At 44.2% G+C, this 16,822-nt stretch overlaps 1 protein-coding gene across 6 annotated transcripts in view; it reads right to left on the bottom strand.

The window, feature by feature from the left end:
* Positions 1–1,345: 1,345 nt before the first annotated feature.
* The window catches only part of ctbp2l (C-terminal binding protein 2, like), an 82,701-nt gene continuing 67,224 nt past the window's right edge, over positions 1,346–16,822 (bottom strand). For all 6 annotated transcript variants that reach the window (XM_029527047.1, XM_029527048.1, XM_029527046.1 and 3 more), the window contains 8 exons: positions 14,843–14,997; positions 10,876–11,020; positions 9,122–9,328; positions 6,262–6,476; positions 4,825–4,955; positions 3,576–3,703; positions 3,024–3,141; positions 1,346–2,026 (listed from right to left, as the gene is read on the bottom strand). In XM_029527047.1, the coding sequence (XP_029382907.1) occupies positions 1,846–2,026; positions 3,024–3,141; positions 3,576–3,703; positions 4,825–4,955; positions 6,262–6,476; positions 9,122–9,328; positions 10,876–11,020; positions 14,843–14,997 (1,280 nt within the window). In that variant the 3' untranslated portion in view covers positions 1,346–1,845. The remainder of the gene's footprint in view (positions 2,027–3,023; positions 3,142–3,575; positions 3,704–4,824; positions 4,956–6,261; positions 6,477–9,121; positions 9,329–10,875; positions 11,021–14,842; positions 14,998–16,822) is intronic.

Below are 16,822 nucleotides of genomic sequence, written 5' to 3'. Positions count from 1 at the left end.
CCGGACATCAGATAAAACGATAAAGATGACACATAGTACACAACAGTTCAATAACGTTTACAAAGCGGACATCCTGCTTTGATAACGCCGATCAAATCAAGCAGTCAGTACAGACAGCTGCTTCTCAGAATCGTATCTTTTTATTCGAACTGCACTGAATGCTAAATGTTCACCTTGTACAAGAAACAAATACAAATACTCACACTAAAAACAAAAACATACTGCTGGCTGCCTCTTCTGCTATTGTCGGGACACTAAGTAGGAGTTTCTGCTATTGCTCTTACAGAGTACAGGATGCCCCAAAGAACCTGGCCTTCAATAGAACAAAGAAAATAGAAGGAGAGAAGAGAGAGGGCGGATCACATAGGACTATGGTTATAGGAACATTTAACTAGGCAATACAAATCTAACAGGACTCTTCAAAACTCTTTAACACCAAAAACGTGGGATGCGCCTTGTATATAAAAATACCACAATGGATAGGATGAGGGAGGAGAGAAAATATCCAGACTAACCAGAATAATCTTATCTTCTTTTTTTTCCTCAAAGACAAAATTCTGGGAATAAACAATATCTGCAAAAAAGTGATTTCCTGAGTCATTAAGAAATGAAGTTTGCTTTAACCCTTTCCTGTCCTCAGAGTGTGAAATGTGCTCAAAGAAGGGAGGGAGTCCTGTCTGTGCCACTGCCGCAAAACTAAGATCGCTCGTCCGTCGGCTGCCGTCACAAATGTCCGTTTGTCAGCACGGGAAGAATCAGATTCAGTCAGTCGGGCCTCCGTCATTTCAATGACTGTGGCAAGTGTTCGCTTCTTTGCAGCCCACGCTCACACAGACACATAGAAAGAGGAGTTAAAGACCAAGCAGGCAGCTCCCTCTGACACCGTGGGGTTGAAATTCAGCTACAATCAAATGTATAAAGTGAATGTGTTATTTAGTGTTTACCACTGACAGCTTCGAACAGAGCAGCCCTCTCCCAGGTGAGGGACTCGGTCACACTGAGTAGAAGAGCCCCCGAGTGGTGACAACATGTAACTGCAGCTGTCACATGCATTATTGCCAGGAAAGGGTTAAAACCCACTCTAGATTACTATAACTGATGAGCAATCTTTTCCTTTTGTTTGACGAATGATAAATATATTTAATTCAATAATCCATTTTTAGTCATTCACACTAAAGATTGAAAGAAAAAAAAAAAAACTTCTCTTCTGAGGCATAATGAGGGGCCTAAACAACATACATTAGTTACGAGGAGGGTTGGAGCAGGATGGAGGAAAGGTGGGGAGGATCAGGAGGCAGGAAAGGAAGGAAAGGTAGTGAGGAGGGAGGCGGGGGATAAGGTCCAGTTGCACAAGATGCCAAAGTTTTTTTTTTTTTTTTGTTGTTTTTTTTTTTTTGTTTGTTTTTTTTCCTTGTTCTCCAGTTGGTGTGTTGAGATGTGGGCCTACATTTCCCATGAGCTCTGAGGTGTAAGAGGGGCTGGGGGGGAGGGCAGAGTCTCATCAGGTTATCCCAGAGTGCTAAAAACACTGGACTTTGTGTCCACAAGCATAGGCATGTCCCAAAGAAAATCGAGAGGGAAAAAAAAAACCCAAAACAAAACGTAATCATCAAAGAGTAAAGTCGGTACTGAACCCAAAGAGACAGAGAGTAAAAACTAAAACGTTAAAAGTACAAATTCCTCGGAACACTTCCTTTGTTCCCAGTTGCTGACTGATTTTAACAGGCAGCCGCTTGTGTTGTTTCACTGTCTCTTGGTCCCAGTTGGTCGTTTGCTGTGTGATTGGTTGGTTCTGAGTGTTAAACGGGTCAGATGAGATGTTCGCCGTTTGAATCCCTTCTGCTGCTATTGCTCGGTAAGGTGCTCTCTGGTCTCGCCGTGTTTGGAGGGCTGGTTGGGCGACGGGGCCTGGGAGGGGTGTGTACCAGAGGGCAGGGTGTGGGCGATGGGCACCCCGCCCGGGACCATACCCTCTAACGCCCCCGGGATGCCGCCTGGAGCCACTCCAACCACTCCGGGCGGGTATCTGGAGAAGGACGGAGGTCAGATGTCAGAATGATTCCCAACACTGAAAATCAGGTTTCTCCAAACGTTCCTGACATCCAATGAAAAATCCAGCTCTTTTCCACCACTGGGACTTTGAACAGGTTGAAATGCAGTGAAACTGGTCTTCAATTACCAAATAAAATCATGAATTATTCAAATAAAAAAGTTCTAGATAAAGAAAAGTTTTTACTCTTCGTTTCTTTTGTGGGACTATCTGGTAGGAAAAGAGCCTCTCTTAGAATACTCCGAGGAGGGAAAAGATCACAGCATTAAACCAGACAGGAAGGAAAGAACACAGTTCAGAGATGTTTTGCCCAAAAGCCATCAGAGTGAAACCACAAAGCATGACTCCATCCAGACAAAGTGCGTGTGAATGGCTTCAGGTCATGCTTCCTGGGGAGCATTCAAAGGCCACATTCGCTTCCATCCATTTCTACTCTGCGTTCAGTCAAACAGGTGAGTGCTGGGAGGGGAAGGGTCGTATCCGGGGCCTCCAGAGGAGAGAGTCTGTCGGCCCGGATGGTCGTATTTACCTGCTCCTGATCTAGGCATTAATTTTGTCTTGGGGGACGCCGGTTGTTACGGCCGGAAGAGTTTGGTTCACTTGGCTGCGTGAAAGAAGCACATGGAGGTGGACATGCTGAGATCAGGAAGGGCCCAGACTGGGACATGGTGGACAGAGAGTTACCTTTCTACCACTACAGGGGGCAGTTAGTGAGGCGGTGGGGTGCTAGGAACTATGGCAGAGAGGTGAAATCAGCTATTCTGCCAGTTTAATAATAAATACAGAAGATCAGGGTGAAGATGAACATCACAGCGTTTTAAATATTTCTGTTAGTGTAGCAAGAAGGAATAATAGCGATGCTTTCATGCTGCTCTATATTAGCTTACAGAACAATTCATTTACTCACATGCTAAAGAAAATACACAACTTTAAACAAAATATTTCTGCTATTGCATGTGTGTTCAGTTCCTACCTGTAGGTGGCGCCGTTGAGCTCAGGGTGAACACCTGGTTGGTCCAAGACCGCCCACGGTGCCGTGGTGACAAAGAACTCCTTGTTGACGCAGTTTCTTAGGCTGTCAGGGATACGTCCTGTCAAATGAGGCCAACACACAGCAGTTTAAAGAGCGGCGGAGCTCACCAGCTTCTGTCACGCTGTAAAAGGCCGCAACTTCATACAGGACATGAGCAACCAGAAGCTGCTCAGGTGTTAATGAGTTCAGACTGACAATCATACCAGGTTTGGATATGCAAATGCAAATTAAGATCATCCACAATGTGGATGGTTTGTGAGAGGCCAGCCCCCGGGCTCCGCTCCGCTCGGTGGTCGGGAAGCTAACGATGACATCTATTAAGATGCCCAGATTTAATAAAGGCTGCTCAGTGCCTATTGAAGTGGAAATGTGACATCTGGGAAAGAAAGCTGTGCAACAGGTCAAATAACAGGCTGAGTGTGTGTGTGTGAGCAGGAAAGAAGGATCTCATGTCGGAGGACGAATTGTAAATGTGCTAATGCGGCTGTGTACCGGTGATGGCTCTTCGGATCTCGGTGGCAGCCGCCTCCCTCATCTCCAGAGAGGCCTGCTCGCTGTACCAAGCTGTGTGCGGTGTGCAGATCAGGTTAGGAGCGTCTTTGAGCGGGCCCTGAGCAAAACTACAACACACAAAAACACACAGAGAAATGAACAGACCGGATGTTTTTCAAATGAGCTTCCGTAGTTACAGTGAGGTCAGATCAGAACTGAGAAGGTGAATTTGGAAAATATGGCAGATATTATTATTACTGAAGTAATCGGGGCAGATTCTGTTATTCACAAATGCTGAAATTTTCCTTGCTAAACTTTCTTTCTCCAAAATTCCTCCTTCTCATATGACTAAAAAGCAGATCAGGTCCAGCTCCCCCTCTTCCTCCATCCTGGCATCAGCACACACATTTGTGTGTTTATATGTTTGTAATTAGCTTAGCAGCACCCTAATCCCTGCTGTGCTGCGAGGGGGACTGAAGTTGTGAAACAGTCGGCAGTCAGCGGGGCGGGTCAGGGTTATTTTTCAGTCGTTTCAGTCTTCTCAAGCAGCCAGTCGGCCGTGCGGTTGACCAACCAACCGACCGCCACAGCAGATGTGTGAACGACACATCAACACCAGTCCCCTCTGAGATGGGAACGTGGTTCTTTCCTGATAGCAGGAAAATTCATGGCTCAGTCATCTGGATCATTTAAGTTCTATTGCTTCATTAAAAAAAAAAATTCTACAAATGGAGCTAAATTCTGATAATTTATCACATCACTTTTGTAGACAATCATTTCTTTTATATATATATATGTTTTGTATTTTTGTTGTTGTTGAAACAGGTTTCTAATGTAGCAAAGATTATTTTTGACATTTTAGCTGCAGGTCTGAAATGGCTTGTCTGAAAAAGCAAACCTTTTTTTGTGTTGTGATTGAGGTGAATTTTGGGATTTGATGCCTACAGAAGAACAGATTGGTTCTCAGCTCACTCAACGCCAACAGCTCCAACTGTATTTGGGAATAAAGGGAGCTCTTCAATTCCTGAATTTCAAGATCTGCGGAGCCTGAAGGAGCCTCTGAGCAGAGTCTGAGCTGTCTTTAACTTGTCATACGTCTGCAGTAGTTTCTGCCTGCCGGTCTTCTATTTGTCACTTTCTTTTCCTTCCTGCACATTTTTCAGTTTCCTCGCTTCTATCTGTCTGTGTTAGTGAAGCTCTGCAGCATCTGTCCTGGCTTAGGAAGAATTTTTTGTGTGTGTAGACTTACGTGAAGGGCTCCGTCTCATGGACGTCCAAGGCAGCTCCACGTATCCTGCCCTCCTTCAACGCCTGGGCCAAGGCCTTCTCATCCACCAGACCTCCCCGTGCAGTATTGACCAGGAACGCACCCTGACGCATCTGTGGCGTACGGGACACACAAACACAAACACATCAGCACAGGAGAACACAGATATTGCCTCTGACTTACAAATGAAAGAGCAGATGTGCGTGTATTTGTACATCTGTCAGGAAGGCAATCACATTAATCTGTCTGATTGAAAGCCAAATGTCCATCAGGATTGAGTATCTGCTATTCTGTGTCTTAGAACATATTCCAGAAATTGAGAGGACACCTCAAAGATCTAGACGACAGGCAGCACCTGGGAGAAATACTGTCAGATGTGGGATAGAGAAGAGTCTTTATCCAAAACCAAGAGATGAAAAGAAAGGATGAGGGATGAGCTGAAAGATGAAGCAGTGCCACCACCCCTAGCTGCTTGTGTGGGGAAGGGAAAAAAAAAGGCACAACAAAAAGTGTAAGAGGGGGGAAGAAAAAAAAAAATCAAATGAATATGCTCAGAAGAAAGTAATCCCTTAATCTTGACAAAAGCTAAAATCCAGGGGCATGAAAAGCCTTTACGCTGGCAGGCAGTCTTTTATTAGGCCTTGGTGGTTTTGACACACACAGAAACACACAAACACGCACACCCATGTCTCCACTTTAGAAGCTGAAAGCGACTGCCAAGATTTTTTGGTGAGAAAAGAGAGGAAAAGTGTTCTTTCATTGCAGCACTTAAGAGGCAGCTGAGAATCTTAAGCTTCGGAAAAAGACACAGAGTTAACTAGGTTAGGCTATCACCCGACACCCACTTCTCCCCACACACTGGAAACTCACAAACTTCAGAGAGACAAGACAGACCTTCTAAAAAAAATAAATAAAAATAAAACACCAGTGAGAGGCAGCACAAGGCGCTGTGGGCAGGAGGCTTGTGCAGTTCCTCAGTGTCCCTGCAGGTGTCACCTGAGGCAGCGCCTGTGAGTGCGTTTATTGAGTCAGAGAACAGCACTTTCCCCTCACTGTGCTCTCAGCTCCCTGCTGTGCAGCCTAGTCGATATATTTGCTGTAGCCGTGGGCTGGCGCTAATTGCATTTGACAGAGCAAAGGAATGAATTTGTGTCCAGCTTTGGTGGAGCTTAAGATAAAGAGCAGGGAATGTGCAGGCAGGAAAGCTGCTGCTGTTTCCGCTCTTCTTCCACCGACTATAATGCTCTTTAGGACGGCCTCCAGGCTGACAGAGTAATAATACACCAGCAGCTCTGCTTGTCTTCCTTCTAGATAGCACTGCATTAAGTCCAGGTCAGGTCGCAGCTGTTCAATGGGATGTTCAGCTCTGCCTGGATGACACGTCTGTGTGTGTGTGTGTGTGTGTTTTACTAATGTTACCTGTTTGATGGTGAAGTCGTTGATGAGGTGGTGGTTGTGTTCGTTCAGGTTGCAGTGCAGGGAGACGCAGTCGCTCTGGTAGAGCAGGTCCTGCAGGGTGTAGACGCGCTGGACGCCCAGCGAGCGCTCCAGGCCGTCCTGCAGGTAGGGGTCGTAGAAGATGACGTTGAAGCCGAAAACCTTGGCCCGCACCGCCACAGCCTGGCCCGAACGACCTGAGCACACAAACACAGACAGACAGTCTTACATTCCTGGAGTGAGCACACTCCAACTTGTGCCACAAATGGCATCTCCTCTGATTAAAACCAGTGAAATGGCCTTCTGATACCAATGTGTTTCATCTGGAGTGCAGGAATTTAAAAGGGTGGTTGGCTTAGTGCCAATACGTCTGCAGAAAGTGACACCGCACAGACCAGCTTGTTCAAAACTCTTAAAATGATGCGTCAAGATGAGCAACTAACCTCATGCCCATTGAATAAACAGCAGTCATATCACAAAAGAGCAAAATAAGAAACATCGAGCGATCATTTAGCATCCTTCAGAGCCTTTCAGGGGAAGAGAACAATAAGTTGAGGCTGCGAGACGCTCCGTCTCTCACAGCCATTTGTTGTGTAGGCAGTGGGCATCCACTCCAGCGTGGATGCTACCGGCTCTCACTCCACAGCAGCACAGAGCCAGAGAGTTATGGAGAGTTGGATGTTGTTGCTGGTGAAAAGGATCGATAAGGCCCTTTACACTCTCAAGGTCCTTTCTTTGTGATGAAGCATTATGTCTTGCTCTAAGGCTCCAGAGCCGAAGAGGATCCCCATCTATTTTTTTTCCTCCTCCTTTAATCTCAGCCAATAAAGAGACAGCAGCATAAAAACTCAGTCTCAACAGCCTTGTAATATGAAAGCGGCTGCTCAGACGGGGTCCTTTTCATGGTGTTCGCTGATCACAGCTGTAATTTTAGATGATTGTTATTAGTAATTCATTTGTCCGCGATGTTTTGATTAGTGGAAACCTGCCTTCCTGAAGTGACTTGTCTTTTTTTTTGGTGCAGCAGCAGCAGAGGAAGGAGCATTTCCAGTCAGTTTGAAACACGCCGGGTTGTCATGCAGCTGCAGTCTGATATACTGAGACTGCTGGGCTTGTGGATGGTTGTGGGTCAGGGGAAATTGGCACGTCAGCTTCTTCTCCAACGATTTTCTGCCTGTGTGATTGTCGGAAAATTGCTGCAGAGTTGTGTTTTTAGCGGGAAAATGTACCGTTTTGATTTTTTTTTTTTTTTTTCCACAATTAAATCTGCTTACAGTTGATATTTCTGCATCAGTAAAAATATCTGAAAGTTCTCTTTTACTCTGGCTACACTACAAACAATTTGAAAACTGTCGGTGCTTTTGTATGGATTTTTCCTTTAACATGGCGACACCCAGAAACTCTTTGTATTTCTAAGCCTCTCTCCTTCCCACACTAATCAATGCCGCTGACGATGACGATATACTGTAACCAGGAGGTTTGATCTGCGACAACCTGGGGCCAACACGGGGGAAAGAATGAGCACGAATATTTGGGGATGCTTTTGTGAAAGAGCCTGTTTTAATGTGCAGGCTGCATTTTTCCAGAACAGCTGCAATGATGCACCTGTTTACAGCCTGAATAATTATCTAACTATGAGAGCTGAATAATTTAGTTTTAATTAATATCATGTTGTTAATTAAGATATTTTTTATATTTATGTGCACATATTGCAAAAATGTCCTAGAAAACAACAAAAAAATCCACTAAAGCTTAATACAACTGATCATTATTAATTAACTAAAGCTGCAGATTCTGTTCTTACTCATTTTTATTTTATTACTTGCTGCTAAAGCAATTATCGAGTCAAGTTTCTGTAACTTTTGAGTGTTGTCAGCCTTTTGATCTGTCTTTCCATTACTGTCCATATACAGATTATAGAGGTCTGAGCGTGGAACTCAAAGTGCTCCTGAGTCTCTTGCTGCCACAGAGGCAGAGAGCTTTTCAGCCTGTGCATTTGAAGCCTGACTGTGCAGAGTCCTACAAACAAACACCACAAGGCCTTTGCTGTCCCCAGCCTCCCGCTTACAATGGACATTGTTTTGGAGATGGCTTGAGCCAGAAGGACCTGGAGAGCAGGCTGGAGTTGGGAGGATGGGGTAGGAAAGAGAGATTGGTGGGGGCATTTTATTTGCCAGGACCTGCTGTTTGGGCACAGTAAGTCCAGGCAGCTGTCTGGGACTTGTATGGATGGGGGAGGTTGTGTTTGTGTGTGTGTCTGCGTGTGTTGGGGGGGAAAGAGTATGTGGACACAGAGATAAGGTGGCACTCTGGAAAGGATTTTGAGAAGACAGAGTATCTGTCAGCCCAGTGATGTTGAGACAGGGCAACATGACGCACAAACGCATACAATCAGCTGTAAAACAGGTGCTGAGGGGGAAACAAATACACACAAAAACACACACACACAAACAGGCAGAATCCAGTCTCGCATGAAGAGCCTGATTATGGCAAGGCAAGATGTCGGGGGACCACAGTGACAGAGTCGAAAACAGAAGAAGAGAGAAAACTGCAGATATAATGGCGAGCATTAGAGCGGTGGGATGAGCGAACAGTGTGGCAGAGAAAAGGAAGTCAGCCCGGAGGGAGGTGAAACAGACAACCTTGAGATAATCAGTGGGACGGGCAGAGGGAGAAAAATAACCTTATCAGGGCAGAAAAACAGAAAGCTCGCTGAGCAGGGAGAGGATATGAAAACACAGGAGGAAAGGCAGCAGAGAAAATAGTTAAAATAAGCGCTTATAAAGCTGGAGAAAAAAAGAAGAAAGCAAACAGGAGTAAAACGGCTGAATAACTTATTCACCGAAACCAATGAGGCCGAGGGTTTCGCCACGGATGCGGGCAGCGCCGGATGCCACCTCACGGATCTGCTCCACACTCTGGACTCGCGTGCCCTCCCGGAGAGCCTGGTACAGCCAGGTGTTTCGCCGGTAAAGGTTAAGGATGTGGCAAAGGGTGGAGTCCGCCGTCTCCTCTACAGCTGCCGAGGGAATGTTACAGACTGCGATTCCTACAAGACAGAGGGCAGAGGAATGAAAAGGAATCTGAATCATCGCTTAAATAAACAAATAAATAAATCACTATATATATTAATATCATTCAAATCTTTTTTTTTGTGCTGTTTAATTACAAAATGATTATTTAAAGATACTGAGGCTTTTGACTGATAAGTTGGTTGAACTTTGAGCTCCTCTACTGAGCACATCGGGTCAGGTCATAGATATTTATTCAGCATTGAGATAAGAGTAAATTAAGGACAGGAAGAGATTGGAAATGTCAGTAATTTTACAAATTTAAAGAGTGCAAACACTGTTAGCCTAAAATCAGTAATCTGGGTGACAGAATTTTGTAACGCAATAACAAGATATGATCATATCATAATGTGACTCCACTAAAAGTCAAGATAAGATATATTCCATAATTGCAGAGCTCTATTTTATCTACACATATGTGAGCATGCATAATATAGCAGGTTTTTGACCGTTTCTATCAAAATGCTAATAATCCAGAGAGTTTGAACCCTCTGACCCTGTGGTATTACCTCCTCTGTCCTCCACTACAAACAGGTTTTTTTTTTACTTTATTCTTTTGTTGTTGTTATTATTTTTATCCTGACACTCAGACACTTCTGCCTGCCCTCGCTCTCCTCTAATGTCCTCACCCCTTCTGTATCTCAGAGTAACAGCACAGCTGTCTCTGGACAGCAAAAAATAGCCAGAGCCTGCTCAATCAATGGCCCCTTTTCTTCTCCCGGAGAACAGCCGTCATATCAGTGCTGCCTTCTCCAGGCACGATAGCTTTTGACTCCTGCGTTGCGAGGAAGAACGCCTTTGGTGAGTGGGTGGCAGTTAGACACAGTATCTCATATTGGCAGGGAAATGGCAGCTTTGTCAACTGTAAGGGCTGTTTGAGCCACCAGCCAGCTGATATAAGTAAGGGTGGGGGTTCAGAGCGAGGACTAACCCCCCCAACTCTCTCCACGTCTCTGTCTTTCGTTCGCTTTCTTTTTTCCTAGAACATTTGGACTCACAGTGGGATGTCCGCCATTCATCTCGCTCTTTAATTCAGCCTTTGATAGTTCTCAGAATCCGCACAGTCAAGAAACGAAGAAACAGTAAAAACGTCCAAAGCAGATCTGCTTTCAGCAAAACCCACAGTCTGCTGTCTGATCCTGTTTGACCTCTAAAACATAGTTCCATCTTCAGCCAATCACTACAGTTTTGTGGAACACCACATTACAGCAGCGTGATGAATCATCCCCTGAAGAGTCACCTAAATCTGATTACTAGCGCTGAAGGTATCATACATAATTAACAGATAAACAAGTGTTGAAAACATGCGAATAAGCAGGACTGAATCACACTGCTCCCCATTAACTAATTAATACAACACAGGATAACGTGAACTTCAAAGCACGAAACACAAATCTTCCAACTATAAAGCTCATTAAACAGAGCTTGGCGGTGCAGTTTATCCATATGCGACTCGCAAACATACACTTGGACTCCGTTCTCTGTTTGGGTTTGTTTTAGCAGCAACTGCTCGGAGAGTTCGTACCCAGCTCTCCAGCAGCCTTGATGTCAATGTTGTCGTAGCCGCTGCCGATGCGGATGATGATGCGCAGAGCTTTGAACTTTTCCAGGTCCTCTCTGGTCAGGGTGATGGTGTGGTACATCATGGCTCCCACGGCCTCATTGAGCACCTGCAGACACACACACTCATACGATTTAATGTGAGAGGTGAATGAAAGGCACGTCTTCCCATTCGCGTCGTTAGCAGTATTTCATTCACCAGTCACTCTTTTGTGTCCATTCATTCATGCGGACAACAGAACATGGCTGTTAGTCCATTTGTGTTCATGAGATCCCATGACAATCACAAGATCACATTCCTTCAGGAGGAGCCATGAAAACCACATGTCATGGCCTGACTTTGGTCACTTAAGAAAAAATCTTTAAGTGCAGACATCACATGGCCACCAGAAGCACTGACACACTGTCCGTTTACAGACAGACCTGGGCTGGAAGTGGAAACAAGTCATTATATTGTCTCGACGGGGCCGCGGTTCTGCACCATCATCACAATTGCACTCAGAGCCTGAGGGCGTTTATAGACAAAAGATCCGGGCCATTGACTGCACAGAGGTTGGGACGGCTGCTTGATTGCAAGATAAACCTTAAGATATGACAAAATGTGGGTCAACCACATTTTGTCATATATTTAGCTGAACCGAATTACCTTTTGACCCATTTATATCTGAAATTAAATCTATGTTCAGCAACAAAAACAAAAAAGCAGGCAAAAGAAAATAATTGAAGCCAGAAATATCAGCCATTATATACCCCCAGAATTTCTGCTTTGTAGTTTGTGGTCCTTATTTCTGTTTTTCTCTACTGAAATGTTCACATTGTTCACAAACAGCTTTGTTTGGAAACCCCACATTTTGTTTTTTGAGAGTTGATTCTTACTTGATTTAAGGGCCTCTGAGCAGAGGGTGTCATGTTGTTAGTTGAGAGTGTGCAGTGTATTAGTTTTGGAGTTGTATAGCAACTACAAGTTGGCAAGAAGAAAATATAAAAGTGTCTCTCCAAGCCAAACGTGTAATTTCAGTACTTCCTCACTATTATCACCAACTCTCACACGATAAACAGCAAATAATTCAGCTTTAAACTGAACCAGTAAGTTCAGGACGTGGACAAGACTGCTTCATTCATTTTAAACCAAGTAATCCAGATAGATGTGTACCACAATTGAAAGCACTTTAAGTAACCATGTGGTGGCGCTGTTGAATTTGAAGCGGTACAAATTGAAATCAGTTATTCCCTGACCAAATTGGCTCAGAAATTTAAATGAATCCAATTTAGAAATTACTGAGACTTCCTGCTAATAAACAATGAAACAAATCTGTCTTGGTGTAAAAAAAAAAAAAAAAATACTCAAACAGGAGCAAAACGATTGCCTCAGACTTAAAAACAACAAAATCCCCTTCTATATTTAATGGGTCCCTCGCTGTGAGACGCTGATGATTTGCCACTTGACACGTACAAGGTGACCTGGACTGTGATTCAGTCTGATGTGGATCTAAACTACTGCCTCGCGACACCAGCCACAGCCCCCGTCAGTGCCGAAATAACAGCTCTGCATTCACCCCCAGCCAAACTGAATTAGCTTTCCTGTGATTAGCAGATTAGCTCTGAATTTCCATATTGCTTTTATTGGAGCTGAGTCCCAGCCAGGCCTTCCAGATACTAGTTCAAGGTTAAAGTGCTACTTACACACATCCAGCCAAAAAGCACACACACAATTTTCCCCTCTGGACTAAGCCTGGAGGTCTAGGGTTGATTTTGAGCTTGTGAAGGAGTCTTTAAGTGAGCACTGTGAAGTTATCTATTTTAAATTTACTTTATTTTAGGGGAAATGGACTCTGAATGCAGTTTATTTTAATGGAGACCTAATCTATATCCTGCTCTCCACTGTAACCAAAGCCTTATTGCTTGTAACATCTATCATTTCTGATGATATTTCTTCTCTTCCCAGGGCAGCAAGTCCTCCCATTTTGGCCAGGGTGAGTGTGAAAGAGAGAGAGAGAGAGAGAGTTTTCTGACAAAGAAGTTTGGATTTGGTGATCCGTGGCTGTACACGGTATTTGTGCTGGACTCTGACTTACTGATTTTATTGCTATGAAATCATCCCACTAGTGAGCAGTGTGGATGTGCTGTTGAGAGTAGATCTTCTCCACCTGGCAGCGGATCTGCTGTTCAAGATGCTGCTTTTGAATCATTATTTAACGTGTAGCCCCTCTTAAAGGGACATGATTGCAACACTAGACAATGAAGAAGAAGCATTTCACACTGCAGTGTAACATTGCACAATAGCATTGATTTGGTTCTAAAGAGAATGATATGAAGCTTTACTGATTACACCATACTTTAAAAGGCAAAGCAGAGGCTATGAATGGGTGAAGATAACATCACACACACACACACACACACACACACACACACACACACACATATATATGAATAGTGAATATATACTAGAGTAGCGACATTTCAGGAAGAAAATTTTGGTGGCTGTCTTGCCGAGAAAAATCAAATAGGAAAATATTGAAAAAGTCATTGGTGCACAGACGATTAAATGACTAATTTCTAAGAATAATTCAATAAAACGGAATAATTGTTAAAAATGCCCAAAATTTGCTGGTACAAGTTTTTTAAATGTGAGGATTTGCTGCCATGCTCGATATCATGGTAAATCGCCCCTGGGTTTATGTTAGCAGGTTGGATAAAACAAGTTATTTAACTGCTTTGATTATTTTATGGAATTGAACAACAGAAATACAGGTGGATCATGAACTCACTTAAATGATTAGTCATTAGTCGCAGCCTTAAGCTGGATATCACTATTGGATGAACAGAGTCAGGCAGTGTACAGTGTGCTGAGAAATATTGACACTGTGCCATGTGGGCCATCATCCAACTCTTACAAGCCACATGTGACCATGAGGTAGGACAACTGTGAGAAAGACGAGCGATCATTGACCTTGGATGATGATGTTGGAGCGCAGGTGCTGTGTAGGATTTGCTCTCACTGAAGTGCTATTGTAAGTCGAGCTTGATCAGTATTCATCTGTGTGTTTCATCACGGCCTTATCACCCGGGAAATAAAGGGCTTAGCGGGTGGAAGACCTGACAACCTCGGGCTACTTTCATATTCCACCCTTGACCGGCCTTTCCCATGAGTTCCTGTATTGTCTGGTGCGGATAGAGGGGAGTGTGGCAGCTGGCATCTACCCCGACAACATCATACTGAACTCCTGGAGTCATCAGCACTGCATCGCCGCATCCAGAAAGAAGAGATTGGACATTTTCAATCTACACAGACCCTCTGGGTATCTAGGCTGCGAGTTATTACTGTGAACTGCTGAATATGCTGGCGAGGTGAACATTACAATCATGTTTTTCCTGATAAGGCAGTGTTAAAACAAACAAAGAGCTAGCCGCTCCCCCTTTCTCCTCACCGCACAAGGTCTTTGATTGAATTGATCTCTATGCAAATGCTTTGTTTTTAATATGTCCCATTTTCATAAAAACAGCGAGAAGAAAGATGTAGCGGCTCTCACTCCATCTGCAGATGGAGAGATAGCACTTTGGTGATACCCATCTCTGTGGCCATATATTGTTTTGCAGCCAAGGCGCTGCATAAAAAGCAATAAAGAGGCTCTACAAGCCAATGTAATTACACTGCATCCCCGCCATACAAGACTCTCTATTAGAACAATGTTGCTGATATAGGCACTGCACTTTGTGCCACTATGTGACATTAAATCATAATGAAGTCACTATATTTTAACTGGCAAGTGCATATGGGGCCAATATAACGCTCTTCACATATCAGAGCTATGATGGGAAAAGAAAGGGGCAGACAGGAGTGAGTGGCAGGCTTCATTTCTCTCCATCAACTCTTTGAAGCGTAATGGAGGGCAATAACGTGTGGTACGTTTGTGTGCTCGTGTGGTTTTTACCTTCTCGTGTATCTCCTGCGTGGACTGGGCATCACAGAAAGCAACTGTCGCCAAGTCTTTCAGGATGGGCATCTCCACAGTGCAGTCGCGCCCGTCCAACAGCGCCACTAGGGGGCGCGGGTGCATTGGCCCATTCATGATTTGGGGCCGAATACCTGGAGACAGACGGAGAAGGAAAGAAAGTTTAGATTAGAGATGAGAATTTTTATTTCATGATTGCAGTGACAGTTTTCCCTCCACCCACCAAAAAAAAAAACAACAAACAAAAAACTTGGGATGGGAACGTGGGATGACCATTTAAGCTTTTCCCCTTAGATCCATTAAAAAAATTCAACCAATCTCTGTTCTGTTTGCATAAAAACCTTTTGATTAGCTCTGATGTGTGTCTGTGTGCACATGCTCTGATTAGGATATGGGAGGAAACAGGGCTTCTCCAAACTAACAAGCATTACTCAATAAATCAATGAGCCTACTCAAGACTAGATTAGACCACAGGCTCTCTTATTGGGTTCCTCTCCATGTCACAGCTCACATCTCATAAAGAAACCCTCAAATACACAGACATAAAAAATTCAAGTGTATAAGAATAAATTACATACTTGTGGAGGTTTTACACACACATACATTCCTTCATACTAAGAGGAATATATTCCCTTGTGTGAATGAACACGTGCACACTTTGGTTGTTCTCATTTCTCAGTTCAAAGGAGAGAATCCTAGATTCGCTTTAACGTGAATAGAAGGAGCAGCTGTGGAAAGGATAAGAATTAAAAAAAAAAAAGCTACACCTTTAAAATCGAGTTTCACTACCGCCCTACCTCAATAGAGCCGTGTATCATTGAAATGGAGAGCATTAGAGAAAACGCTACAAGCCTGAAACAAAACCACAGCCAACTCACATCTGTACTTCAGCGCACTTGACAAAGTGTATGTTGCAATTCAGGTTTTTGTCTCTACTAGAATCTCTCTCCTTCCCTCCTGCCACTTTTCTCACTTAAATTGAAGAGAGCCAAGAAGAGCCGTGCTGACCTTCTCACACATCCCACTGAAGAAGACGTGTCACCTTGAGAAGACAGACAATTACCAGCCTTGCTTCATACAATGTTAACAAGTGAGCAGCATCAATATTCATGCTGGCTTCTTTACAGAGTGCAGCTCAGAAGCCAGCCTGTGGATAGACGGACCCGTTCCCTGCTGAGTACCAGTGTCTTTATACTGCAAGGGTTGTGATCTTCACATGCAGTCACCAGCTATGCATCAGTTCAAGCTGATGAAACGGGTCAAAAGTCACTCCAGACATCAAAATTTCCTATCAATGTTTCTCTGGGCTTTCATGACATCACTTTCTTATCTGCTATTTTCTCTCTTTCCTTCGGTTTTCTGGTGAGATCCGTATCTGGATGCCGAAATGTAATTTCACCGTGTCTCAGTTATTGGCATGCAGGTGTGTGTATTTGTATGCTCTTAAAAGCGCTCCAGTAGATTAGGATGACGTCAGACTCGGGGTTCGAGATAAGGAGAAGGGAGGGGAGGGGGGGCTCATTAGAGACATGCTCGGCGGGATTACAGCAGAGGAGGCTGATTAGGGCAGATAAAGGTGAGATTAGGAGATGGGGAAAGTTGTGTGTGGCCGTTACACAGACTGAAACACACAGTGGGAAAACAAACAGGTGGGAGGGGGAGGGAGAGAGACAGCGAGACAGAGAAGAATGAAATTAAAATGTGAAACGAACGTGCATAAAAACAGACTAAACACTGCATGTTAGCCTGAAGAGCTCCCAGGAGACATATCAGAGAAGAAGAGGATGATGAAAGGAGAGAAAGAGGGAGTGAATAAACGACAGGAGATACGCAGAGAAACCCCGGCTGACAGAAAGCGAGCAGTCCAGCCGTGCAACCTCTCAGGGCAGGGGGAGGATCGGAGTGGAGGTGTCGTCTCCCCATGCCTTCTGCTTGTTGTCATGGTGATCACTTAACAGG

Source organism: Echeneis naucrates, chromosome 19 (assembly GCF_900963305.1).
Source record: "Echeneis naucrates chromosome 19, fEcheNa1.1, whole genome shotgun sequence".
In the NCBI taxonomy this organism is placed as follows: Eukaryota; Metazoa; Chordata; class Actinopteri; order Carangiformes; family Echeneidae; genus Echeneis; species Echeneis naucrates.
The sequence above is the reverse complement of the archived record's forward strand: the minus strand, read 5'-3'. Positions and strand labels throughout refer to the sequence as shown.